The sequence below is a fragment of the Mastigoproctus giganteus genome, chromosome 6, assembly GCF_048544385.1.
Source record: "Mastigoproctus giganteus isolate SK-2022 chromosome 6, ASM4854438v1, whole genome shotgun sequence".
Lineage (NCBI taxonomy): Eukaryota > Metazoa > Arthropoda > Arachnida > Uropygi > Thelyphonidae > Mastigoproctus > Mastigoproctus giganteus.
Genome location: NC_143580.1, coordinates 65,143,734 through 65,171,492, shown reverse-complemented (window position 1 = coordinate 65,171,492; position 27,759 = coordinate 65,143,734). Strand labels below are relative to the sequence as shown.

Genomic DNA, 27,759 nt, shown 5'->3' with positions numbered 1-27,759 from the left:
CGAACTCTTCTGAAATGTACCACAACTACCTTGGTCGACTCTGTAATAAAATAACCTCCAATAAATAAAAATTAAAATTATTTCAAATAAAACTGGTGTTTATAAAGCACTAATTGAAATCTTTGCCTAAAAGGGTGCAAATTCTACGAGGAATACAAAAATGGTAGAAAAAAGTTCCATTTTCTGAACCATATTCCTATTTACAGCCATTCCACAGTGGATCAAAGAACCTACTGATAGAGAAGTTCATGTAGGCGACTCATTGACTATCGAGTGCCAAGCTGCAGGATTCCCCACACCATTAATATCACTCACCAGACTACCATGTAAGTACAGAATTACATGATATTTAACAGCTCAAATTATTAAATTTCTTATCTTCTCTAGTTCAGTCTGAATTATTTTTCTGTCATATTTATTCTTTCATGCCTGCTTCCAGTACGAAATACATGCAGTGCAATGTGATTATATTGCAAAAACGTACAGTAGGTAGAAATAAATATCGTTATTTACATTATATTGCATTTACGAGGGACAATTTGACATCCTTCTTGGATATGCAATACGTGATTTCCTTTTAAATTTAATCTCTGTTTAGTTTGTATTTATCTCCCCCTCTTTCCTTGGTAATTTTTCTACATATATGGCCTAATGAATGTTTACTTTAATTTTCATTTAAAAGCACCTTAATTTTCTCTAAAAAATATATGCGCCATTAATCATACCATGTCGTCTTTCTTTCGTTTTTTTTTTTTGCTGATTTTGTGGACCACACAATGTGTTGAACTTTATTTGAAGGTTAAACTTCAGTTCAACTTTCTATTCATTTCTTTCTGTGTGCCTAACGTGTTGTAATATCATATGCAGATCACAACTTCGATCTATTCACATGTGGCAAGAGCTTGGGGGACTTACACAGAAATGCTTATCAACCATTGAGATCCTCTATTCTAGACACGTTTCTTAAGCTTGTCCGCATTAATTTCACTGATGTTGCCATTCAAGTTCGAAAAAAGACTTGACAACAATATTTATCTTTGGGGAAAAGTATATTGTCAAGAGAATATTTTATAGTTAAGACTGATGAATGGTCATGAAAAAAGTGCAACTCTCCACGACTGCTCTAACAGTATGCAACCTTTCTTTTGAAAGAATATATATATATATATATATATATATATATATATATATATATATCTGGAAAAGCTTGAACGAATCCAACTATGCGCTCAGAAGGTAGAAGATGGCGCAACTACAAAAATCGATAAAAGACTTTGGTCCCTCTTTCTAGCGAATTTCTTAACTGCTTTGAATCTTTCAATCTTTGTAAATTTCCTTGCTTTAAGGTAACTCTTATTGGTAAGTTTACAGTAATCCCTAAATTACTATGAACTCAGTTTTAGCAAAAGAGATGACTTGCATGATGTTTGTATCACGTGGAATGTCAAGAGACGTAAGCATCATCCAAAACCACAATAAAAGCGAGCTTTTATTGTAATAATTTTATTACAAAATATTTGTACAACGAACGTGAGAACGGAAACAAATTCTCAATTAATATTCTCTATCCACCGTGTATTGGGAAAAATGACAGGTTGTTGTATTCTTTGTGGTAAATTTTCTCGTGGAAACTACCTAGGACTTTCATTTCAACTTCAGGAATGCAGTTATACGATACACTACCACTCATTCAGAAGGAAGAAGCAGTACTTTGTATATACCTACATCAAATGATGACGTCTTGTGACTTTCATACCGTATGCCTGAGGTATCTTGTCTACTGTATAGGACTCAAAGAGAGCCCCCATATTTTTCTAAAATCCTTTCAGTGAACAATTTGTTCAATGCGCGTATCCATTCGCCAGATAGTAGAGAGCAAACACCCAAAATGAATTACTGGAAACATCATACCCCAAGGAAGGACAACCATTCATCTCAAGCCAGGTAGACCCTCCAAAAAACGAGTCGACAGCTGAAACAGATATTAAAAGGAAATTGTGAATATACCTTTAATGAGCAGACATGACAGTTGTTAGACCTGGAATAAGTGCAGGACCAACAATCATCTGAAAAACACTTCATGGAGTGGGTGACCGAGCTTCAGCTTGAAGGAACTTGAAGAAAGTGTATTCCCGTGGGAGTTAATATTCTAATAAATGATGGATAATTAACATTGATGTTTCTGATCAAATAAGTTCTGCAATAATATTCTGTACATTAGTCAATGTCAGAGAATACATTCCTTCTCATTTTTAAGGATATTAAAAGTTATTTTTTTAACTTTTAACTACCTCCATCCTTTTTATTAATATTAACGGTTTCAAGAAATTTTAATGTAACACAAACCATCCGAAAATGATAAATGCAATATGTTTCACAAAATATATTCAGTCTTACTATATTTTAATTTTCAAATTATATATTCTACGTAAAATTTCTTATACAATTCTAAAAAATTTACATTTATTTATGATACGGATACTTACCAAAACTCATTCGTTCATTATGCTAGTTTGTCTAGAATATCTAATCACTCAGTGATAAAACATCGATAATATTATTTTCATTAAAACCATTAAGGAATTTCTTTAATAGATGACTCCAACAATGAGAGGGATACAAACAGGAAACGCATTAGTCTTCTACAAAATGGTACGTACTTTCTGAATTCGGTCACTCCTGAGGACAGTGGAACATATATTTGTAAAGCTGAGAATGGCGTTGGAAGAAGCCTGAGTAAGGTTTTTTCGTTAAAAGTACTAGGTAAGAAAGCATTCCTCATTGACTTATAATTTGTAAAGGTAATTGAAATGTTTCTTCGTAAATTTATTCAAAACTTCATCCCACTGTTGTTGGCAATCTTCTTTGTGACTCATTTATCAAAGACAAAGTAATTCATAAATTATTCAGACTGCGGACAGTTGAAACACAAAGCCACTAGAATGATCACAGAACGCCATTTTGAAAATTATTAATAGTTCTTACAGCTGTCATTTATCCCTAATATCATTAATAACATTTCTCATTCAAGCAGCCAAAGAATACACCAAACTGAAAATATAGTTTTTCTGTATGAGAAATGTTTGTGAGGTTTTTATCGTTATGAAGCAGCACAAAAAACTTTTTAGTTGATATTTAAAATCAAAACACAAGTTTTCGGATTGTGCTCTAATACTGTGGTCTCTCAGACTTAGAAAATCGGTTGCAATTCTGTTCATAATCCTCTAAAATATACTCTAAATCAGCATTTCACAACTTAAGATAGATTCGCTTAAATTTTGCTCAAATATTTTCGAATATCACTAATTTTCCATTACTCCGATTTTTATCGTTAGGTGGCGCTCTTGGTCTTTTCTAGTGTGACATTTTGGTAAACAGACGCCATTCGTAGGCGATATCGTTTGACCAAGTTTCTACCTTTTATTATACGCTACTTTAATAAGTTAGTTGAACTTTGCAATGAAAAATTGGGATTTAAGTCAACGACAGTAAGAGAAATGCGAACGTTTTCTAATAATTAGATTGTTGAAGAAAGCAAACGAAGGTATTTTGTGTTCGCCTTGTAGACCAACCAGCTAAATTCATTTCTCGACTTCTCCTACAAGATGACTTTATTGGAAAGGCTGAAGAAGAAAGAGTTTTGCTTTGTGTATACCATTCTGCTCCTCTTCAATAAAGCATATGGGAATGGTAAGTCTACAGTGATCTGTTCTTTCAAATACAAAACACTTTACAGCGTTAATTTCTCTTAAAATTATGGAACGTAAATATATCTGCGTAGTAAATAAACTAATCTCTTTGAAACTATATCACCGCACATCTGCTGTTTATTTACACGAATCAAATTTTTCTCTGAACAATCCTTGTTGCGCCTCTGTGACTATCTCTTCTATTTCTTTCAGAGAGTCCTAAAATAAAACCATTTACCTTTTCCAATGCTGTGTCAGTTGGGGAGAAAGTTTCTGTTGCATGTCTCATTAGAAAAGGAACAGGCCCTTTGTCATTTAGATGGTTGAAAGATGGTGTAGATCTAGATCCTGCAGGGAATATTAAAACAACAGTTTCTGAAGAATATTCTATTCTTAAAATAGATTCTGTCCAAGGGATAAACAGTGGAAATTATACGTGCATAAGTTCGAATTCCATGGGTAAAGATTCTTATACAGCAATACTTAACGTTGAAGGTAAGCCAAATCATTTCAGTTAAATATTGATGGTAGCAGATAACCTACTTAAGGTTCACGCTAAGTATACATTAAGTTGTATATTTAAAGCATATATTGAAATATTTTGTGACTAGTTACTCTTAATCCTATATATTCTCTATAGTTAGTACTGCACAGATTAACGATTGATATGGACCTTAACTTCAGACGTCCTGTTGGAAGAAGCACAGGAAAATTGAGATGTTGTTAATGAGATTAGTATATCCTATCATGGTTTACTTATGCTCACTTCAGACATTTGTCTTTATCTGTGCAGGTGTGAACAAACTTGCCTGAAATAAACGTTTCTAAGATCTTCGTATTTCTAGTTTTTCCTTTTTTTGTTTTGCTCTACTCTTATCAGAAACTAAACTTCTGTTTCAAAAGTGTAAAATGCTAAATTTGTTGTTAGTTAATAAGGTTATTCGTCTAATTTACAATGCATTAGTTTATAATTGCAAAAACATGAATTTATGCTATAAATAAAAACATAATTTTAAGCCTGTTTCTATGGACTTGAAAGCTCGCAGTTTTCGTAAAATATAAGTATTCTAAACATTGATATCTTTTTCAGGAATGTAATCAAAATTGAAATTATACAGGGTTCGCAAATTAAATTTATCTACTTTCTAAATTTATTAATGTTATTCTTTAACTTATTTTTCTAAAATTCGTACCATTTAAGTGTTCTTCTACGAATGCTGGTATTTTACAGTTTAACTTTCACCAGTTATCGTCATCATGAATTCTTTTAAGGATGACTGATGCAGAATCAACGAATGGAAAAATATAATTCTGTGTTCGAGTCCAATATTTGAACCTTATATACCACCACATTATCTGATGCTACAGAGACCATAACAAAACCAACTCCAATAACTGCTGTTAAAGAAGACCTGCAACTAGGTGGAAGGATGCGATCAGTGTACTTTTGGGTGTGACATTTTGCGATGCCGCTCGTATAGCACATGATCGATGCAGCTGAAGGAATTTGTTGGTGGCCACAACAGCTCCTCAGGAAACTATGTGACTGGAAGAAGAAGATGATGCACTAAAATTGCAACCTCCGTTTCTGTCCCAGTCTAGAGATAAAAATAACTTGATTATTCTGAAGAAAGTGCTTAAAACGGCTGAAATATTTAACAACCATGCGTTCGTTAAATATGACAAGGTTTGAGTAAATTTTTCGTGCTATATTAGCTTGAAAGTATATTAAACGGGTAAAAGTAATTATCGTTGAAATAAAGACTGCCAATGTATAGTGTATAAAACCGTCAGCGTTGCAAATCTTAAGAATTAAAACCAATAAAGCTAATATTGAAATAAACGCTTCTGATTTAATGAAGTAATTATATTGAGTGTCGGAAAAATGCAGAAATGTAGGATTATATTATCATCAGTAATTCTGTCTTGTGACGGGGCACGGCCTGTGATGAGCTGTTTCCACCTTTGTCTCTCTCCTGTGCCGTTTGTTTTAGTTCCTCAAAATTTTGAAGACCTGTTTCATCCAGCAACGTCCCAATGAAGGCCTTTTTTGGTCTACCCCTAGGGCGTCTTCCCTCCACAGTCCCCTCCATTGCATCCAGAAGCAAACCACTATGTCGAATCCCTTGGCCCACCCATTTTAGTCTAGTTGATCTTATTCTATCAAAAATTTTCCTTTGTTGTTAGACACGTCTTAATACTTCCACATTTGACACCTTTTCAGTCCATTTAATTTTTTCCATCCTGCGCCAGCACCACATCTCGAAGGCCTCAAGTCTCTCTCTCTCTCTCTCTCTCTCTCTCTCTTTGTTAGAATCCAAGTCTCAGCTGCATATAGTGCCACTGGCCACAGATATATGTCTTTATTATCTTCTTCCTAATTTCTTGTGACATCTTTTGTGTAATCAAGGACAGTTTATTCTTGAAAAAAAAAAGATTTTTTTGCCATTGCAATTACAGATTGAAACTCAATTTGACATGAAATGTCCTGTGCAAATAACTGCCCCAGATATCTAAAGGGCTCTACCTGTTCTATTCTTACTCCACGATCTCAATTCGGAAGGGAATTAATCTTTTACCAATCATCATTGCCTTAGTTTTCATACCGTTTATCTTAATTCCATACTTCAGCGCTTTCTTATTTAGTCTTTTGGTCAATTTTTTGTAGCATAGCAGGACAACCTGTTAGCATTGTTTGATCGTCTGCAAACTTAATGGCCTGTACGTACATTTCACCTATTTTAATCCCACTTCTTACTCCCAAGTGCCTCCTTTATTATCACCCCTTTTTACTCCCTTTTGAACTTTAGCTTTATCTGTTAGTTCTCCCCTCACTCTTATCACCTCATTTTGTCTTCTGTATAAGTCCTAGATCAGTCCAATAACCTTCTTGCATCCAATTTTCTCTAGCAATGGGAACAGTTCTCACCAATTACTCTATCAAATGCCTTCTCGTAATCCACAAAACACACACAGAGGTTTGGTTTTTTTTTTCCCATGTTATACATTTTCTCACCCAACGTTCTCAACGTTCCAATAGCATCTCTCGTCAATTTGCCTCTGCGAAAACCACACTGTGAGTCATCCAGAAATTGTTCAATATGACTCTCCATACAAACTTTTACAACTTTCAGCAGAATCTTGGATGCATGGGTAATAAGACTTGGCATACTGTTGGTGACATCTTCTTTGGTATGGGGATTATGATTGATGTGCAGAAATCCTCCGGCCAATGCTCATCCCTGTATGTCATCTTTATCGGTTCAAATAAGGCTTTCTTCAGATTTTCTCCACTGTATTTTAAAAGCCCTGCAGGTATATTATCAATTCCTGGTGCTTTGTTATTACTAGGGGACTTTAAGGCTCTGCTGAATTCATCCTTAGATATTTCCTCCTCCATGTTTTCTTTTTCTTCTAGTGCCGAATTCCTCTATGTATACTTGCTTGAATCGTCATAAAGTTCTTCAACATATCTCCTCCATCTTTTCTTTTGTTCTTCGAACTTCAGTACTGGCATTCCCTTTTCATCCCGCATTGCTGTCGTTTGGATTCCACTACTCTTTCTTGTTATTCTCTGATTTTTCTATGCGCTAAGTCCACCCGACCTTGTTGTTCAAACGTTTCAATCTCTTCACAGTTCTCTGCCCACCACTGTTCTTCTAGCCTTCCTAAATTCCCTATCAATTTCATTCTTCAATCTACGGTAGTTCCTTTGATCATCATTTTTTTTTGCCCCTTCCGTCTCCTCCTCTCATCCATTTACTGCAGTAAAATATCTGTGATCTGAGGTTTCCTCCTAATTTTTTTCACTCTTACCCAGAGCCACCAATGCAGCTTTACAAGTCATCTCCTTGATTAAAGACCAGTTTTGCTCTAAATCGGTCGTAGGACTATATTATATCATAGAAAAGTTAAAAAGTAGACAGTTTGAATGTTTGAACTTGATAATATATTACGTCATGCACATGATGTGTTAATTATGTATTTTATAATTCGCATTATATCCATAACAGCAAATGGCCAAGGATAATTCTTATATTGGATGGATGACGTGAACTATATTTCATGTAAAATATTGCTATATATATTAGTGGATTTGGATGTTATGTTTTCGATTTTCTAATTGTTTTGTCGAAACAATTAGATTTAGTTTGGTTCTTGTTTTGGTTTCAGTGAAAAAATCACATCTAGCACTAGATACGTATTTCATAAATCGCATTTACTGTATTTATTGTACATTTAGTACTCAATTCGATTTTAAAAAAATGGAATCGGATGTTTATAAAGAAAAAAATAACGACATTTTCAAACTGATATATAACTGATTAACTTTTATAGATTGTATTGGTTTATCATAATATGACATTCAAAATATAACGCAATGGCTATTAAAGAAACATTTATTTGTTATTAAATACGCCGTTTCTTTCTTTTTTTTTCTGGCTTAGTGTTAAGGAAACTTTAGTGCTCTTATCCCATATGGATGGAGTATTTTTTATTAAGAATTATTTCGTGTACAATTGTGGTAATATAGTATCCTGTTTTTTTTTTTGTTTTTCCTTTTTTATTCATGAGTGATATGCAATCATCGTCCTGGTGGGTATATAATAAAAATGCATTCATTTCTTAGCTCCTCCGACTTGGATTTCAGAACCCCAAGATGCTGAAACAATTATTGGCGAAACTGTTGTTCTTATTTGTCAAGCAAAAGGATCTCCTTTACCTCATATAAAATGGACAAAATATACAGGTATGGAAAGCAAACACAATTTCGGTATTTAAAGTTTAAAAGCTGCCATAGTTTGTGGGTTGTATTGTACGTATAGTCCGATATAATGAACAAGAGGTCAGACTAAACGCATTATTCAAAACTATCAATTTGGTACATTCAATACATATATTTTTGAGGAGAGGGATGTATTGCTACATTTTAAAGTTGATGCTCTATATCTATAAACTGTAAATAATTGTTTATTGATATTTCTGTTAATTAGATATCCTTTACATTTTTTTTCCAGGTAACAGTCGAAAAGAGGCCCAGGAAAGAAAAGATCTCACGAAAATTACTAAAAACGGTACTTTAACGATTTCAAGCGTTCAGGAGGGTGATTCTGGTAACTACAAATGCGAAGCTTCAAACGGAGTTGGCAATGCATTAGTGAAATCTGTGTTTCTTGTTGTTCATGGTAAGGAATTGCAAGAGTGCTTTGGGGAACGGGTAGAACCATAGCTAGGCACTTTGATAGGTGTGAATGTTGCAAATTTCCTGGATACCAAACGCGTAGATCTTGCTATGGATCTAGAAACAGACACCGAACCAGATCTGCAGAACATGTCTGATTTCTCTCGAATAGTTTAAAATATTCGAGAAATCATCACATTTCCATAAAACTGTCACTCACTTTCATGTTGAAATAATTTTGAATTTCTTACAGCTTCTCGTACAAAGTGATGATAATCTATATTCCATTTTGAACGCCATTATATTTTTATTTCATTTATTCTTTAATTTATTTATGAAAATGTTTACTTTTAGGTTATGCAAAACACATACAGAATTTGTATTTTCCAATAACGATGCTTAATTACAAGTTTCGTTTATTTCTAAAATCTGGCAGTGTCTTTGAACATCAATATTTCTTAAACACGGTGTCCCAAATACGTTTTGAGATTTCCCTCTCAATCGTTGCACATACGTTGTTATAAAACATAATATGCGTAAATAAACTATTTATTCTACAATTATTTCACACTGGAATAATTCACCGCAGTTTTCCAACTTCTTGTGATTGTCGCTATGTGGCGCCCTACTCTTTGCTTACAGTGCACGACGCCATTTCCTTCTAGGGCCACACGATGAAGTCAGCAGCGATAGTTCTGTTCCTCGAGGTTCTCTGTTCCACCAGCATTGTAATAAAAGGTAAGCATTTATTTTGTATTCAGCATTATTAGTTTATTTTTCTTAGTTTAGAAAACTTGATAAATCTATGTAGAAACATCTGTCAGAAATAGTTAGTTCGCTCGAGTTCACTTTGTTAGTTAAAAGCCGTCGTCAAGCATAGGTTTACTAAGAGAGCTTTGCTGTTCGTCAGTGAAAGGTTGACATTTCCCTTGCCCAAGAGACCTTGTTTTCCAAATTTTCCGCATGTATGATAAATGCAATAATGTAAACCATATACAGAATCAACTCTTCAAATCTGGATTTAGACAAGGTTGAGTTCTGGAGGGGAAAGAAACTCATCCAGCTGATTTTAATTTTATATATATTGCGTTACTGGTTTTGTAAAATTTTGAATAGTAAACGCCTCACGCTAGAAGTGAGTATGATGTTAATAAAGTAGGACAGTAGTGTTACTGAATGCAGGTAGATCAAACGATGAGGCCCACCTGTTCAGAAAATGAGCAGTTAAACTATTCGCTCTCTCAATAGGTAAAGCTTTCACTACACTTTGGTATCTGTACTATCCCGCAATGTTTTGTCTCAATTGATGTTTAAAATGACAGTTGGAAGTGTTATCTACTACAAGGTTACGAAGCAGACAATAGCACATCTCAGGCTTAGACTTAGATCTTCCTACCTACCCGGTTCAGACACTAAGACATACTTAAGTATGTCTGAGGAGGAGGAGGCAGACTAGATGAGAAGAACGCTTTCCATCTTGGGAAAGTAACTGAACCACCCACCTTCTGAAACTTTAGTGTTCTGTATGAAGATGATTTAATGGCTTCATTCATCTGCCTTGGAAAGATCTAAGTCCTTCAAAAGAGTCAGAAGTTAGTTTTAAAAGTAAAAATAGATAAATATTAGAATTTAAAGTTTAAGATTAATTTAAAGAGAGGAGAATTTGCTTAAGAAGGGAAAAAGTTGTTGCTATAGAAATATATCGTGGTAAAAGAAGAAGAAAAGAGTCAAAATGGGAAGGACTAGTTTCAGAACGAAGAAAGGACCTTTTTTTATGTATTAAGGAAAGATTGTCGTGACATTCCTTTCTATAAGACGAATGTAAAAACTTTTAAGTGAATGTGGGATAGTAATGAGTGTGGAAGCAGTTGGTTGGTGAAAACGGAAAAGAAATCCATGCAGCAAATAAAGAATAGTCCAAAAAGCCATAAAGAACTTAGAAAGATGAATCGTGATAGGAACTGAGTTGATAAAAAGAGATATTTAGTACTTCATATAAATATTCTTCTGAGAACTTTACGAGGCTTCTTCAAGCATCAGTGCTATAATTTAAAATACTGCATTAATCGCTATGAACATTTCTTTAGTTCAGCGTCATGAGGTACCATCTGCACGAAATTTGTATTCAAAATATATCGAGGCTTACTGAAAGTTATAGAAAGATAAATGAGAAAGCCGGTGAACATTGATACTGTCTAGTTTTGGATCCAACTCTGAAATACAGTTAAAATATTTTATATCAAGAGATGGTGCAAAATGAAGTAGTTAAAGAAAATTATAACGTATTATACTTAGATTATTATGTGGCACCTAAAATGCCACAATTGGGAAGAAATAGTTTTTACCAGGCAGCACAGATAGTGCAGTAAGGCATCAAAGGGCGTTAAACACAACCGTTTCAGAATTTAATAATAATAATAACCAATTAGAAGTAAATGCGATCGAAAGAGCTAATAAATATCAATTACTAGTAATTGATTGTAATTTAAATAATTTCTAAGAGAACATTAAATATTTCATAATCCTAACAGTATTTATTTTGTTTATTTACAGGTAGTAATGTGAAGATTCAACCATTTTCGTTTCCCAGCAGGCTGACTGAAGGAGATAACATAAAAATAACTTGCAGCGTTACTAAAGGTGAAAAACCATTTTCGTTTAAGTGGTTTAAAAACGGTGTTGAACTACAAAAACATCGGAGTGTTGAAATTATCAATATGGCTGAGATATCAGCTATGAAAATTGGTCACCTGAGTGGAGAAGACAGTGGAAACTACACTTGTGTCGCTGAGAATAAAGGGGGGACGGATGCTTATTCTGCAGTGCTTATAGTCGAAGGTGAGTTTATTTTTATTACAGTGATGAGTTTATTTTTACTGTGGTGCATGTTTATTTGCTGTTTTCTCTTTCTGGAGTTATGGGTACACATTAGTTAATATGAATGTTATAATAAATACATTAGATATTGTAGAAATATAAGTAATCTGAGTTTGATCTTTAGCTCAAGTCGAGCTGTACAACAAACTTTTAATTATAAACAATTTTTTTTATCTCGTGGCCACTTTTCCATAGTCTTATCTGCAACATCTGACTACTTCAACAATTTGTTAAGCTATAGAGTATTCTTATAACTCTACTCAGTATAGAGGGAAAGACTGGTCTTCAACTATTTTCTGAAATTTATTCCTATTTTTAACTAAAATCAAACGTGAAAAGACGGAAAACACAGGTATTATATTCCGAAATATTCACCTTTTATAATAAAGCAAAATTTAGCTTTTTTTTTTCCTTATTACGGGTGGGGTATGTGTATTTCTTACTAATTTGAAGCATACGTATTGTGTTCAAAAGGGTGTCGAGTTGGAGCACACAAGATAGGAATGTACCATTCCCGAAATGGTCTCTACATGTTGTTAACACATCTGGACAGCTTTACAACTTGAGTGGTTACACTCCTTTGCATCTCCTCGGCATTCGATTGTCACTATCATTGTCCAGAATAACAAATGTATATTAAAGTTTTGAGGGAAATAGGGAATGATATTTAAAAACACTGCATTTATTAATAGCATTTGGTGGAAAGATTATCGCTTTTACATCGGAAAAAACGATAAGCTTTCCATGTGTTTTTCACACTAGAAAGCATTCCACAATGCTACCGCCTCCAATTCATCTTTTATGCGTCATGTGACTTTACCCTCCCATAACTGAAGAAAACCTTAAAAGCAAAACTATTTAACGATGGGTTTTAAAAATTAAAACAAAATATGAAGTAGCCGCTTTTAAAATTCACAAAAGCCGCTTTTCAGGAGTTTGAGAATCGCAGAGAAAGGATACACTTCTAAGGAGTTCAACATCCAAGCTGTGTAAATAAAATTTTGTTTTCTACAGCATCGCCCTCGACACTTTTTTAACAAACCACGTATGCTAAAAATAAGGTTAACCAGTCAAAAAGCTTCACTCTAGCGCAACTCAAAACTTAATCATACTCGTCAGTCTAGTGCTTGAAACACAGTGGTTAATCTTAATACATTTATTTCAGCTCCACCCAAATGGGTGAAAGAGCCTAAAGATGTAGAAGAGCAAGTGGGAGTTTCTGTTACTATAGACTGCAAAGCATCTGGTTATCCCGTTCCCCGTATGAGCTGGAGAAAGATTTCAGGTAAAAAGCAATTAAAAATTTAAACAAATTTTTTTGTTTATACTCTGGGACGAACACGCAGGCAAAGAAGTTCACAAGATAGAGAGAATACAAGAAACAGCACCGTATTTAGCAGTCATGGGTTTGAACCCTGGTCACCTAAATCACGTATACTTATGCACCCCTTGCCTCACCACTCGGCTAGTGCGGCCTCTACAGTTGGTGAAATGTGACTAGCCCAGTATCAGAAAAAGAAAAACCCTATTGTTATTGGCATCATAGTTCAAATTGATTTTGATGTGAATCCTTTTCAGTTCATCCAGATGACTGTTATTTGGCCAAAAAAAATCCCATTATTTATGATTTGGAATCAGGTAAAAAGTACATAAATCATCAAGAATAGTACTTAAACACTCAATTTGCAATCCCACCAAAAGTCTCCCTTGCCTCTTTACTTAGTTCCTTCATAATTTCTTAAAATTAATGCAATTGTCTTGAAAGCCTTCTGTATCTGTTCGTTTTCACTTGTGGAATGATTTTTAAATGGTTCAGAGAGAGAATAAATCTTAATTCATTTATTTTTTTTTGCGGTGTCAAAACGAACCAACTTTGTACAGAGGAAATTCTCACTTTGCTAACTATATTCAGTTCGGAATGGTATAAATTTTATTTTGTACTTAGCGAGATTCATTTATACTAATTAATATATTTTGTGTGATTTTTAGAAATACGTAGTGCTTCGATCAGACTAAAAAAATCACACGATGGATAAGAAAAAAAATCTGAACTTCTACACAATCAGAATTTAGGTATATGACTGTTTGCTATAGAGACTTCGATTCTCATAGTTCATATCTTAGGCTGGACCAGAAAAGGACAAAAAACAAGTTTTAGTTTCAATGTAGTGTGTAGTATGACTTTCAAATTATACCCACTGTTTGCTGTGGTATTTTATTTCACTACTACTTCTGGTGAGATCATATTTTTTCAATGATATACAGAGAATTGGACGATAGGACATGACTTGCGTACTGTATTTTATTGGTAAACATATTTCAGATACGTAACGGTGTTCTCTCATCTCATAGGTGTTGATGAGCTGAATTCAAATCTGATGTTGGATATTGCCTATCTCCCACAGATTTAGAGGGAAATGCCATTATACTTATTGGAATTTTTAATGAAAATTTAACAATTACGATGAAAGCACCGAAAGAATTTTTATACGTACATTATTAGATGTCATTTTTATTTTATTTTATTTTTTAAGTGGCATTTCGTTTGCATTTTCTTTTGTTGATCAGGAGCCTCTCAGTTTAATTTTCAGCAATAGTCTTCCTTGGTAACATTTAACATTTCTCCATGGTAGCAATAGTTTAATGAAAATGTTAAGCGTATTCAACACTAACATGTCTAAAGCTGTCTGGGAAAAAGTCTAAATTTGAATGGAAGAAGTGTATATTTAGCGGAACGTTGCGATCGGGATTTTAGTAGGCTTGTAATAAATCTCAATAAAGATTTTATATTTGTCTGCTCTGTTTTTTTTTCCCCAAAAAATGTTCCCGAACTTCAAGTTCTGAACGATTTAACACTCCTTAAAGTTCGTCTGTTGGTAACTCTTAGATTTTCAGACCCACGAATACACCTTCTTTGATTTTAGCTTCTGATATGTGAAAAATTTAATATAAAATCTCATTATAAAGTCAAAACAAACATAAAATCTCATTAGACCAGTTGTAACGTACTGTTCTGAAGCTTGGTCATTAACGAGTAAAGACTTGTCGAGAGTGTTCGAGCGTATAATTTTGCGAAAAGTCTTTGGGCCTGCACAAGAAGTTGATGAGTCCTGGAGGATCAGAATGAACCATGAACTTGACAATCTTATTCAGGGTGCGGACATCGTCAGATTTGTGAAGAGCCAGAGACTTGCCTGGTTGGGACATGTTATGAGAATGGATGACAGCTGAACAACTAAGAGGAGAATGAAATGGAAACCTACCGGTAGGAGGGCAGGAGGAAGACCGCGGAAAAGATGGATGGATGACGTAGAAGAGGACTTAAAGATCATGAGAATAAGGAGTTGGAGAAGTTTGACTTCTGGGAGGGCTTACTAGTGGAATATCGTTGAGAAGGCTAAGACCCACCCTGGGTTATAACGCTAGAAGAAGAATGCGTGAAAAATTGTTTTAAATATTAAAAGCAAACTCCGTTCCAGTTCGTATCTTTTACAAATTCTTCATTAGACCTAAGTTTATATGAAGCAATAGTGAAAATATTTTGTTCGATCAACAAATGGCTTATAAATAATTTTTCTTTCCAAACAGAAGGAAAGAGAAATTTCCTTTTCACGGTAGGGAGTCTAGGTGTAATAAAGAATGCTTTTAGTTCGACTGCCCCGTTCACACAAAAAGCAACGATAGTTTGTACAGCCATATTGTAGACATAAAAAAGCTACACTCTGATCAGAAGATCTTCTGACCACTGTAGCGAAATGAAGAGAACTTCTAACTCCAAAAAGTCTGTGAGTAGTCCCACTAATATGAATAGACAGACCAAAATCTAAGTACGTGAAGACTAAAATATGAAATATCGAGCGAACTGACAGTGCTATGAAAAAACGACTGCACATACATTCCAAATCAGAGTGCAAATCTTGTTCCACATGAACAGTCTGGGCTATGGAGCAGCTTTACCATGGTAGTTACTCCTTGAGGACAGGCTAATAGTAACTACGTAGACTTTCACATGACATAATCGGTTAGCTTAAACAAAAAAGGATGTGCATATGGTTGGATCAAAGCAAGTGTCTAATTATTAAGTAGGAATCTTGTAATCAAAATTTAGACTCACTAAGCATTGTTGATAAACAAAGCAATGTGAAAAAGATTATCTTTAAATAATAAATTGCGATTATTTTAATAAATTACTACGTATTCAACTCTCAAGCCTTTCAAAATTTATAATGCATAGCACTTAGGGTGACTTCCCATTATGTTGTATTTTACATTCCTGTGATAGTTATAATGAATGTTACAGTCTGTCAGCGTGTCCCATTATATACTTGAGAAATATTCACGCCCCTTCCATTGTGGTGTCATTATAAATTACACATCTGGTATTTTGAACTGTTTTTTGTCTTAAAATCGTAATTTCGCAATTTGCAGGTCCAAATAAGTGTCATACTATATTTATTTAAACGGCTACTTTTAATTAATATTTAAATATTAATCTTGTTCTTAAAATTAATGACATTCTTCGTGAATTTATCCACAACTATCTGGTTTTATCTACCCAATAAGTCACAACATTGCAATTAATCAAATTTCGTTCTGTGAAAAAATTACAAAACAATTATAAGCATTACATCAATCTTGAAAATCCACTTACAACTGTTACAAAAGGGAACGAAGTTGTAAGTGGAGCTGTATGAATTTCTTCATGAAATAAAGTTTCGTTATATTTGATATCATGGCTAATAATGCAAATTGAATCATATGTTTAACGCTTTCTTAAGCAAATTTCAGAATTGATCATTTCAATATATTTCCATTAGGTCATTCAAGTTTTCCCAGTACCTCTGAGTTAAAAATAAAACATGACGTTCTAACGAATGGATCGCTTGTTATCCTGTCCCTGCAGCCTGAGGATAATGGAGTTTACGTATGCGAAGTTCAGAATGGAATTGGCCAGAGGTTTGAAAAAACTATAACTATTAGGGTTCTGGGTAAGTATGATATTGGTTAATTAAATAGATGGATTGCTACTGAATCATACCAACATCAAATCGAATTATCAGATCTATTACATCTGCTCTTCTGTTTTGTAGGAAACACGCATTTGTTTGAAAAATAAAATCTGTTAACTGAGGAGTCTTGTGTTTTTCGTCACTCTGCTAACAAACGGGTATTCTATTATATTCAAATAATGTAAAATGAGAAACTGTCAGGGGTAGGTTCAGTAATTTTACCAACAGTATTTTTTTCAATTTAAGTCATTTTAAATTTTGTTGTAATTTACCTGTAGATGTCGCATCTGTTCATTGCCGAATATTTTCTATTTTTTTCCATCGAGTAATACGAATTTCTCTCACAATGTGGCGCTGCATTTCCAGGACATGTAAGCCATTTTACTGCATCCCTTTATCCATGTGTCGATGTTTGAAGTAAGGTATATTGATATACAAATGAGCAGTTTTTCGTGATCTGTATACACATTCGAATTAATGTTACAGGATTATATTCTGTGATACTCAGTTAAGTTCAGGTGGTCTATTCATTTCATAAAGACTATTCGTAGAATTTGTCTAACGATCAAGGAGGATCGCGAGCCATCAAAATGACCAGGAGACTGCCTTCCATCATCCTTGTCATGGAATACGTACTGGCTGCTCTTGGAGGTAAGTGATTCAATTTGTTTGTTGTTCTTAAATTAAGAGTTTGATATGATCCTGATTTTCTGTTACTCTGAATTATAAGCAAATACCTACTTCAAAGTCTATCTACTAATAATTATGTTTCAAAATGCTAGTGTTATCTGCTAGTAATACCCATAACTTACGGTTGAGGGAACTGCGTAACATAACATGTGGAAAAATTGTCCACCTTCGTGCCAAAAACACACATGCTCACGCAGAAATGGGCATAAACTAAAGTTTACTATCAATGTTTAATAACACACTGTTTGATACAAAAGTAGGGTACCAAGAAACGAATAGGGGCCTTGAAACGTGACAGAATGAAGCCTCTTAAAGTGATTATGGAGGTTTAGGTTCTTCTTTATTTGTGGGGTGTGCGCGTTGCTGCTCCTCGGTACTTACCCCCACTGTTTAGCTACTCTTTTAATTTAAGATAGGTCTGCTTCTTTTCATATGTAAGTTCGTCCTTAGAGGGTCCTATAATTCTTTTGCTATTGCTTTTGGTATGAGTGCAGCTTTAAATGGAATTTTGTCGCACCGACTACATGCAAAATACGGTGTTGATTTTAAGAATCTTAATTTGATTTTGTGGCGTTTAAACTCCAACCCAATTTCTCCAAAGTGGACTAGTCCTCTGGCTCACTCTTCGTAAATTTAAAATTATTTTGATGCACTCTGCTGAAGAAATGCTTTATAAGATCATTTTAACCAGCTTTACCTTTATTATCGTTTCAAGGATGTACTCTGAATAAGCTTAAAGAATGACCACTAACTCGGGGCAATATTTTCATCTGATCACGAACAGTTTTCGTATAAAAGCTTAACAACCTTCAAAACAGTGTGTTTCTTTTTAAAAAAAAATTGTAATTTTTGTTGTATTGTAATATTTAATACAGAACTGAGAATATAATAATAAAATGATATCTTTAAAATAAGTAGTTCATCTTAATAATTCTCATAGTACTAAGATGTACCCCCCCCCCGTTCACGCAACCACAGATTTTTTATATGGTTTTTAACAACTTCTCGAGATAACCAAAGAAATCATTCCGATGAAATACTTTTCAAACACTATCAGTTTTGCAAAATTACTTTCAGTATTTGAAGCTAATCGTAATACAAAAAAATAATTCATAATATTGGAATTTCATGTAACTTTTCGCACTTATCTTAACCAAATCTCCATTTGCATTCCAGGAATCCCCGAAATCCAACCATTTTCATTTCCCCAAAAACTACGGGAAGGAGCTCGTATAAAAGTCATATGCAGTATTCTACATGGAGAAAAGTCAGTGGAGTTTCAGTGGCTAAAAGATGGGAAACATCTAAATGGAGGAGATGGAAATAAAAAAGTATCTGCAGTCGAGGATATTTCACTCTTAGTAATTGATCCAGTCAGTGGAAAAGATTCTGGAAATTATACTTGCACTGCCAGAAATATAGCAGGGTCCTCTCAGTTTACGGCCTTCATGGTGGTGGAAGGTGAGTTCGTATCCAAAAATAATACATCTTTATCATAAATTGTACGTTTATAACCAGCAGTAAAATGCAGGTAAAAAGATGAGAAAGGCAATCATTTTGTCCAGAACATTCCAATTAATATTAGAATGTTATTCAACATTCATTAAATATACATTGGATATTTTGGTGTGTTAATTTATCGCCTCTTGAAGGAGAAATATAGTATGAATGTGCAAATAGTCTCTTTCGAAAGAACTCTTTCTTGAAAGTGCCTGGTATTCCACATCGTAAGTAAATAGCTATTAATAAAACAAATTTATTCCTTCCTTTTTCATCTTTCCAGTTCTTTATACTGTTTATCTGTATAATCTTAAGAATTATACTATTAGTTTAGTGTTTAAATAAAGGAAGCTTTAATGTAAATATAAAAGTAATTTCACTATTTGCATTGTAACCTCTTAAAACTTGTGTGAGTTGCTCGTGTCTTTAGACCTGTTCCCAGGTGTTAAAAGAACAGGAAAAACAGGAAGTATATTTTAAAAAGTGACTTGCAGTTTGATAATAACGTTATTGTTCTAGCTGTCTTGTGTTATTATGCTCTTTGCTGAGTCATTTTGACAAATAGCTAAAAATAAAGTATTTGGATTAATGCAGAACCCTTTAGAAGCGAGAAAAGAATGATTGTAGTTCAAGTATATAATAGTACTATTATTTAAAAGAATAGTAAGATAATTAAGGAAATATTTTGGAATAAGAAAAATCCTTTTACCAGATATAATTGTTGGAATTAATATTTTGTCAAATCCTCCCCCTCTACTGTATGTTTCCCTAGTCCTTAGAATGTCACAAGAGATATAATTATCTTCCTCCCCACCACATCCATAGAAAAGTCTACGGGACAATTCCGTCAGTAGCACGAGGAAAGTTTATCGGCATTTTTCACAATGTGGCTGAGTTAGTCGATTTTAGGCGAGGGTTTCATAATTTTACCTCCTGGAATTTCGAGTTTTTCAACAGCAGACAGGAAAATCGACCACAGAATACATGTAGAGTACACAGTATAGCCTTAGTTGTTTTGAAGCTTAACACACATCCCACATTCACCTAGCTTACTATGTAAGCATAGGCTGTCACCTGAGTTCCAATGACACTGAAATTTGCCATGAAGGACTTTATACTTGAGAACATTTCTCATCTGCAACTTCAGGGGCCTGTAAAAGGTCAGAGTTCTGTAACCTTCCTCACACGTGTCCCCGAAAATTACACTTTAATTTGACAAAGTCCTTCCATTGAAATAAAATAGCTTTCATAATCCACTCAATTGAATTTTGACAATATGGCTGAGATTAAGCAACTTATTTCAGAGGACAGGTTCAAGGAAGAAAGATATTTTAGGACTTATTAACTACCAATGCACTGAACTTGGCATCACACAGATTACTTGTATCAGAAGGGACAGGCCACTTACTCGTATGACTGAAAAGCTCCTTTGTATTCTTACCTGACCTTGTGCGAGAAATTGCCTTCCTTTTAAATAAGGATCTTTGTGCACTAAGTAATAAAATGTTATTTCTCTTCCCATTTTATGGAAAAAAGAGGGAAATGCTAATGTTTTGCATATGCACTTACAGTTGATAAACAAATGTCCTTCTTCCTGAAAGAAAAAGAGAAGAACAAAACCTCAGACAACCCCAAATGTTAGCTTCGCACTCCCATTTTGGTTTTGGAAGAAAAGAATTAAATTTCCAGTGAGAAATAGAAAAAAATAATAATAAAAGCGTTGTGGAACGTTTTTTGTGGGGGTGGGGTGGTGTTTATATATTTTTATCATTTGTTTTCTTTATTTACTATATTATTTATTATTAAGCTCCCTTATCTTAAAAATCCCCTTTCTCATTTATTATTATTTATATATTTACTATACCCCACTTTGCATCTTCCTTGTGTGTATCTCACAGAAGAATTCCGGTTCTGAGGGAGTTTCTATATTAGTGCACTCCTCCTTTGGATTTTGCTGTGTGTTCAGAAATGACAAAACACCATTTGCATTAAGTTAAATACAATTAGTTCATTTTACTTATTTACAAATAAAAAAATCTAGCAAATCATTACACATTATTCACTTGATATTAGTACATGGCATGGATTACGATCCTGGTCATTAGGCCTTCCTATAGATCATCTTCTTCTTGCCATTGGGCCAGTAACACTCTCTTTTGTGTGTATATATATATATATATCTTTTTTTTCAATTAAAGTTCATTAAAACAATCACATTTATTTCTACAGTTATTACACATATCTTTCCATTAATCCTTCGCTAATATAATTCTCTTCTTCTTAAGCTAACTGTCCGAATGATAAGTTTCTCTGGACAAATCTCACCTTAACATTAATAAAGCTATCATTTAATTTGTAATGGTTCTGTCTCACCATTGGATTTTCAAGGAAAATCTCGGCTAGCAGCGCCACTCCTCTACTTCTGGGACGTTATTCCTGTTAACATACAACTCTGACAGCTCTATTGATTAACCCTTCCAAAAGGTTTTTATTCTACATTCATTAAAGTTAGGCAGATGAAACGTAACTATGAACTACCCTCTTATTAAACAAGCCTTATGACATTTCTGCACTTATCTATAGAATAAGTATTGAATTAACTATATGCATCCCAAAAGAATTCCCTTTAACCATTATCTATCTTTAGCTAGTCTTTTGTATTACCTAATGGTACACATGCCGTTAAGCACTTACTTCTGGTGAGCTGAATTCCTCAGCTAATACAAGGATTGGTCTTTGACTTTCTGCTCTGCATCGGGGTCCACCATCAGTCTGAGATCGCTCTTCTTCAGCTTCGGAACTGCTAACATCTGCCAGGGATACTATTCGCTTCGCTGATCATTCCTGGTGTCATATCTTTCTTCGCTGTGCCAGATCGTTCAGTAGGAGTCGCTTCCCTTTACTTTATTTCTCTCTGTAGGCTGCAGAATTGTCCGGTGTTCTTCCGGAAGCATTATCTCGCGCCGTCCTCCTTCTAAATATATCTCTCGGCGGACGCTTTCGGACTTCTATGTTCCATCTCGAGAAAGTTCCCTTTACCCTAACCTATCTATACTCTATACTTTACTGTAACCTATCTATTTCTAAATATTTCTCTCGGTGGACGCTTTCGGACTTCTATGTTCCATCTCGAGAAAGTTCCCTTTACTGTAACCTATCTATACTTTACTTAAACTATCAGAATTTAGTCAACTCACCATAACTGGTTCTACTGGTGAATCACTTCCGGGGACTGTTTCTCAAGCCGACCTCTCCGAAAAAAAACTTTCATCACCCTCTTTCTCGTGCGCTCTTCCCTTTTTATTTCCCAAAATTTCGTAACGCCCCTCCTTTCCTCAACCAATCATTTCTATCTTCCCATCATCATTGCACGTGATGTGCAATAGGCAAATGAGAATGGAGATGATGATGGTCGAGCAAAAGGTCCAGCTCCTTCCGGTGTAGAGGACTTCCGGTTTCCAGAAATTTCTCGAACTTTCTTTGTACATCCGGAAGCTCAGAATCTTTCCAGAAAACATCTGCGTCCATTTACTTGATTCGTCTCGCCTTATTATAAAATGACCACCCCGGCTCTGTGTGCAGTAAACAAAAACCGCTTACAACTGGTACCCCTATTTTAGTCTCTGGAGCAATCCGTCCCTAGCCATTCCATCAATTTACCCCCCACTGTTCCGTCTCGATATCTTCGCTTACTCTTTCAGGTAGTGGGCGCTGATCATATGTCTCTTTCTAATGTTTATTTTCATGGTATATTTGCTCTTACATTAAATATAGACTCCACTTAATTTAATTCTATTAGCGTGAGACCCACTATCCTAAACAATATTTGTGATTTGTAATGGCTATTACTGTACCAGAAGCTTCACTTAGAATTAATCTTCAAGTTTGGGGGACAACAATCCCGTCATTGTTATAATAAAAATTTATATGTTTCTCTTTCTTTAATTTGTAGGATATTATGTCTTACAGTTTCATGTCGGGTAGCTTGAACCACAGCAATGTAAGATATTATATAAGATCGCTACTAAGATACCACCAGCTTTTAATTGACTTGTAGCAGAAGGACGTCTGGTACAAGTCAATACAATTAAAATTTACGACGTTTTCGCTATTAAGATACTACCACCATCTAATCATAATGGCTGATGCATTCAAATCAGGGTGTTGCAAGTTATGATATACATAAAGCAGTTCTACTAATAACCGCTTGATAACCTTTGATTATAGCTCATTTTCAACCACCATGATCTGTTCAAGTATTATGGATTACACAGGAGAAAAATCTTAAAGAATGAAAATTTAAGATGTAATTCTATCAATCAGCATAATACTCAATAACATTTTAACTTCACTAGCTGATTCTTACTGTTAAATGATGGTTAATACATTTATAGCATAGTATTCACATAATGATCTTGGAAAATTAAGTTATCCACCAAAATATGGCTTCGAGTTAAGTTTGGACTCCTTTAAGAGTTTAAATATTAAAGCGTGCAGTTAAGAGAAGATTGGTTGCACTTAATGTAAAATACCTCTCCTTTGTTTTATTATTTAAGCCAAAGCTACCAGATTTCAGCTAAGCATCGTTACTATTATTTATTAAATCAAAGAAAATACAAGGAGCCCCAAATATCCTTGACTTGGCCCTTACTTAATATTTTCAAAGATTTGACAGTGTAGGAACCACTACTAGTAGTGATTACAATGTTATACAATTGGTAGTGACTAAGAAAATTTCGACAGTCAGTAGCAGAAGAGAGGATTTCAAGTTTAAGAAGAGAACTGTAGTGGATTTGAGGGTCTTCTCCAGCTCTATCAGTTGGGGTGGCAATTTCAGGTTGTTGGACACGAATGTTCTGTGCGAAATATTTAAAGGATTTATTCTGGAAGCCTCGGATATTACGGTGGTTAAATATCACAAAAAGATGATAAAATAAAAAAATACTGTCGTATTAGGGCCACCAAAGAGCTATTTTATCTGCCCATGTGTACTATGTTTGTAAATTTCGGGTGTTCCTGTGGTCGATTTGCTTGTTTTGCTGGACGAAAACCCGACTTTCAGGGGGAGGCTTGCTGTCCATGCCTGAGATCGACTAACTCAGCCACAGAGTGAAAAAAGCCCATAAAAGTTTCCTCGCGTCATTGGCATGGTTGTGAATCCATGCCTTATCCACCCAGTGGAGAAGACGGCGATTATAACCACCGTTATACCTGCGCAGACCACAAAAAGAGGATGCCAAATCAATGACAAGGTTAATTACAATGATGAAGTCAAGAAAGCATTTACATGCTGAATAAAATATTGTATATCTTAAATCATATTGTATATCTTAAATTTTAGCAATGCTTTTTATTCAGTCACATGTGATAGGCTACTGTACCAACTGGAGCATGCTGAGATTACTGGGAAGAGTCAAGTGAATCGAGGTCTGGCTAAGCAAAAGGAAAAGATTGTGGTAATTAATGGGCATTTTTCAGAGTGGACTATTTGTGGAGAGCGGAATTCCTCGAGGTTCAATGTTTTGGGAGGAAATGTTATAAACTTTTGCTGATGAATTAAAGGTAATTTGGATGGTAAACAATCCGGTCAAGAATATGCTGTTCAGAATGACTTAGATCGGTTGTACATATAGTTTTAAAGATGGAAAATAGAGTTTAATCCCGCTAAATATAAGATTTTACAGTTGGGGAAAATAAATACGGGATGACATAAGACTAGGGGTAAGGGAATTAAAGATGGTTCAAGATGAAATAGACTTATGGGTTATGATTTAAGCAGATATGAAGTTTTCCTTCAAATGTTAGCTGGCGGCCAGAAAGACTCATAGTGAAACTGTCAGCGTTGAAGAGGACATTAACCAGCAGGTAGAGAAGGATGTTATTATTCTCTTTGTAAAACGATGATAAGAACCTAATTTGGAACGTTGTGTTCAGCTCCGAAGGCCTCGCTGAATAAAGATAACTTGTAAAGAATATCCAAAGAAAGGAACGTAAAATGGTTGGGAATGCTATTGGGAAGTGAGTGTGGCTAGTAACAGGATAGAAGTCCTTAAAACCTTTAAAGAAATAAGAGAATGAAGGAGGGAGTCATTTTATTGTGGGAAAATTGTGATTAATTCTTTTGCAAAACAAGCTCGCCTCCTTGAATCACTTGGGCTGATTACTAATATTGGAAACAAAAGTCAATTTTTTGCATTGTCCAATATAGAAAGAGGAAACTTTAGAAAGTATTTGCAGTACGCTTTCGAGGGTCGGAGAACAAAAGAGTCATATAAACATATGTTCGTTGCCTGTGGAGCTTTTGAATATTTAAAACAAAAAAAAATAATAATAAATAAGCAGACACGTACCTACTGTGAATAAACATTTTGCTAGGTACATGTCTGCTTATTGTTATTATTTTTTATTATTCAAAACTCCACCGCCATTTTTTAATTCAAACAGCAACAGCACTATAACCTTTAGATTGGACATGTTTGTGTGACTTTACTTAGTTAATATCACATGTGTATTCCTTTTATATTATGTAAATTTTGTGGCGAATATGAAACTTTGTGGTATTCTTAAAAAATGCGATCCTTTTCAGCTGCTCCCAGATGGATTTCGACACCAGAAGATATTACGGGCCACGTTGGCGAAACAGCACATATTGGTTGCAGAGCAGTAGGCTATCCACCTCCCAAGACGAGTTGGCATAAACTGGAAGGTGAATAATTTATTCATTTATGATTTAATTATTGTTTATTAAAATGATAAACAAATCTTATTTTATACGAGAGGTGATTGCTAAGCACATGGACTTACCGTAATAGAAAATATTTGCCAAAAATTCCAACATTCTTCAACAAAGTCTCCTATATTGTCAAAAGCCTTTCTTACATTAACCGTATCAAGTAATACTCCTTGTGCTGTTGTCTTTAGTTCTGATTTGATGTTGATGTTGTACAAGTAGAGCTTTTCCTAATTCTGTATGTAGCAAAGAGCAAACAAGGTTTGTTACTTAGTGCATCGATCTCATTGGGGTGGAACTTCTACACGATTTTCCTTGGTACTGAACTACTCTAAATAAAAGAGCACTGTTCCAATGGAGAAGTCAATTCCCTCTTGGTGTATACTGCTGCTTGAAGACTCTCCAAGCAGAGCCTAAACCAGCGATCTGTGTAGTGGCATACACTTTAAATGAATTGGAGTAGTGCAATACCGAAGAAATTCGTGCCGAAGTGCCTTCACAATATGAGATCGATGCACTAAGTAGCAATTGTTTGCTCATTGCTGTGTAGAATGAGGCAGTGTTCTACTTGAACAATAATGTTTTAACTCTCATAGCATGATGGGTTTGCCTTGCGTTTTATTATGTTTTAAAACGTAGGGCAAAATCATTTTATTTGCATAATTTATTTGCTGCGAAAGATGTCGCATACTTAAGCCACGAGCCTATCATTTGCCACATATTTCAGTAAACCTAGAAATTAGGTTTTGTTTTTGAAATACTGTAGTTTATTTTTCCATTTTTGTCCTATATATTTTTCTGTACCTGCATATTAAATGCAAACAATAAGTATTATCCGCAAACATTATCTTAGTATTTAATATTGAGTATTATTGAACACCTTGGTTTGGAAATACTTGGAACATATTTTGCAACAATATTCACATGTGAGGAAGTTTTTAAACTTTATATGAGTGGCTTATCGAATACTTACTGGAAGTTGAAAGATTTTATGATAAATGAAGTTGATCAAATCTATAACATTACGTTGGAGGAAGCAGCAAAAGAGATAAGTAGGTCTTTGGATGTTATAATTAAAACATTCTTAAATTCAAGGAGTACGGAGCCCCTATCTGTCTCTAATATTTATTAATGATATCGATGTAGGTAATTGAAGTTCAATTTCTAAGCCTGCTGATGATACAAATGTGGGCAGGGTTAATGACAATCTGGGTATGGTGCATCAACATGAACTACATAAGCTATTTGAATGGACGAAGAAATGGTGGCTGAAGTATTACATTTCAAAATGCCAAATCGTGCAACCTGGTAACAGTTATCTTAGAATAACGTACCATTCGAGTAACACCAAGCTCCAGATTGTTAAAAATGAAAAAGACTACGGGGTAGCTAACTGTGAAGTTTGAACAGAAAGGCTGCTAGGACTGCTCATTGAGTTTGTCAATGATATATAGGAACTTTTCCAATATAGACAGATGCAATTATATGAAGAAAATAGGCCATATCCTGAATATTGCGTGCAGAATTGAGACCCCATTTTAGGAAAGATACAGGATTGGGTACAGAGAAGAATGACAAGATTGTTTAGGGGTACAAGGGGATACTCTTATTAAAAGAGGCTTGAGTTAAGTTAGTGTTTGGAAACGAAGCGTCAGTTGGGTGACTTAACTGAGATTTTTTACACAAGGGAGTATATATATAAATTTAGAGGTGATAACTGCAGAATGGACATACGAATCATTGGAATGAAGTTCCACTTGTTGTTGTGGAGGTCTGAAAGTTGATCTTAATTTAAAGAGGGATTGGACAAATACTTTAAGGATATAAACAATTCAAGTGAAGTTTATGTACGTTTTAATACACTTTCAAAGATAAAGCATCTCTTAAATTTTTCGAATACCTCGCATTCCAAATGTTTTAATTAAACTAAAACCCTATACATATTTGTTTTTGAAATTAATGAATGTAAATAGAACCACTGTGACTTGATTTGTATACTACTTAATACTTCCTCGTGAGTAGCACGGTGGATATAATCAACACTTCTCTGTCCCAAGCCAGTGATAAAAGGCCTCAGTTCAA

The 27,759-nt window shown here is 34.6% G+C and overlaps 1 protein-coding gene across 10 annotated transcripts in view; it reads left to right on the top strand.

Moving 5' to 3' along the window:
- The window catches only part of LOC150084359 (cell adhesion molecule Dscam1-like), a 75,321-nt gene that overhangs the window by 20,707 nt on the left and 26,855 nt on the right, over nt 1-27,759 (top strand). For 8 of the 10 annotated variants that reach the window (XR_016547102.1, XR_016547101.1, XR_016547103.1 and 5 more), the window contains 2 exons: nt 207-326; nt 2,596-2,763. The exons of the other annotated variants lie outside the window; for them this stretch is intronic. Coding sequence is in view for 5 of the 8 variants with exons in the window: in XM_090376002.1 (XP_090232128.1) it covers nt 207-326; nt 2,596-2,763 (288 nt within the window). In the remaining 3 variants the exon portion in view is untranslated. The remainder of the gene's footprint in view (nt 1-206; nt 327-2,595; nt 2,764-27,759) is intronic. 10 annotated transcript variants of the gene reach the window in all.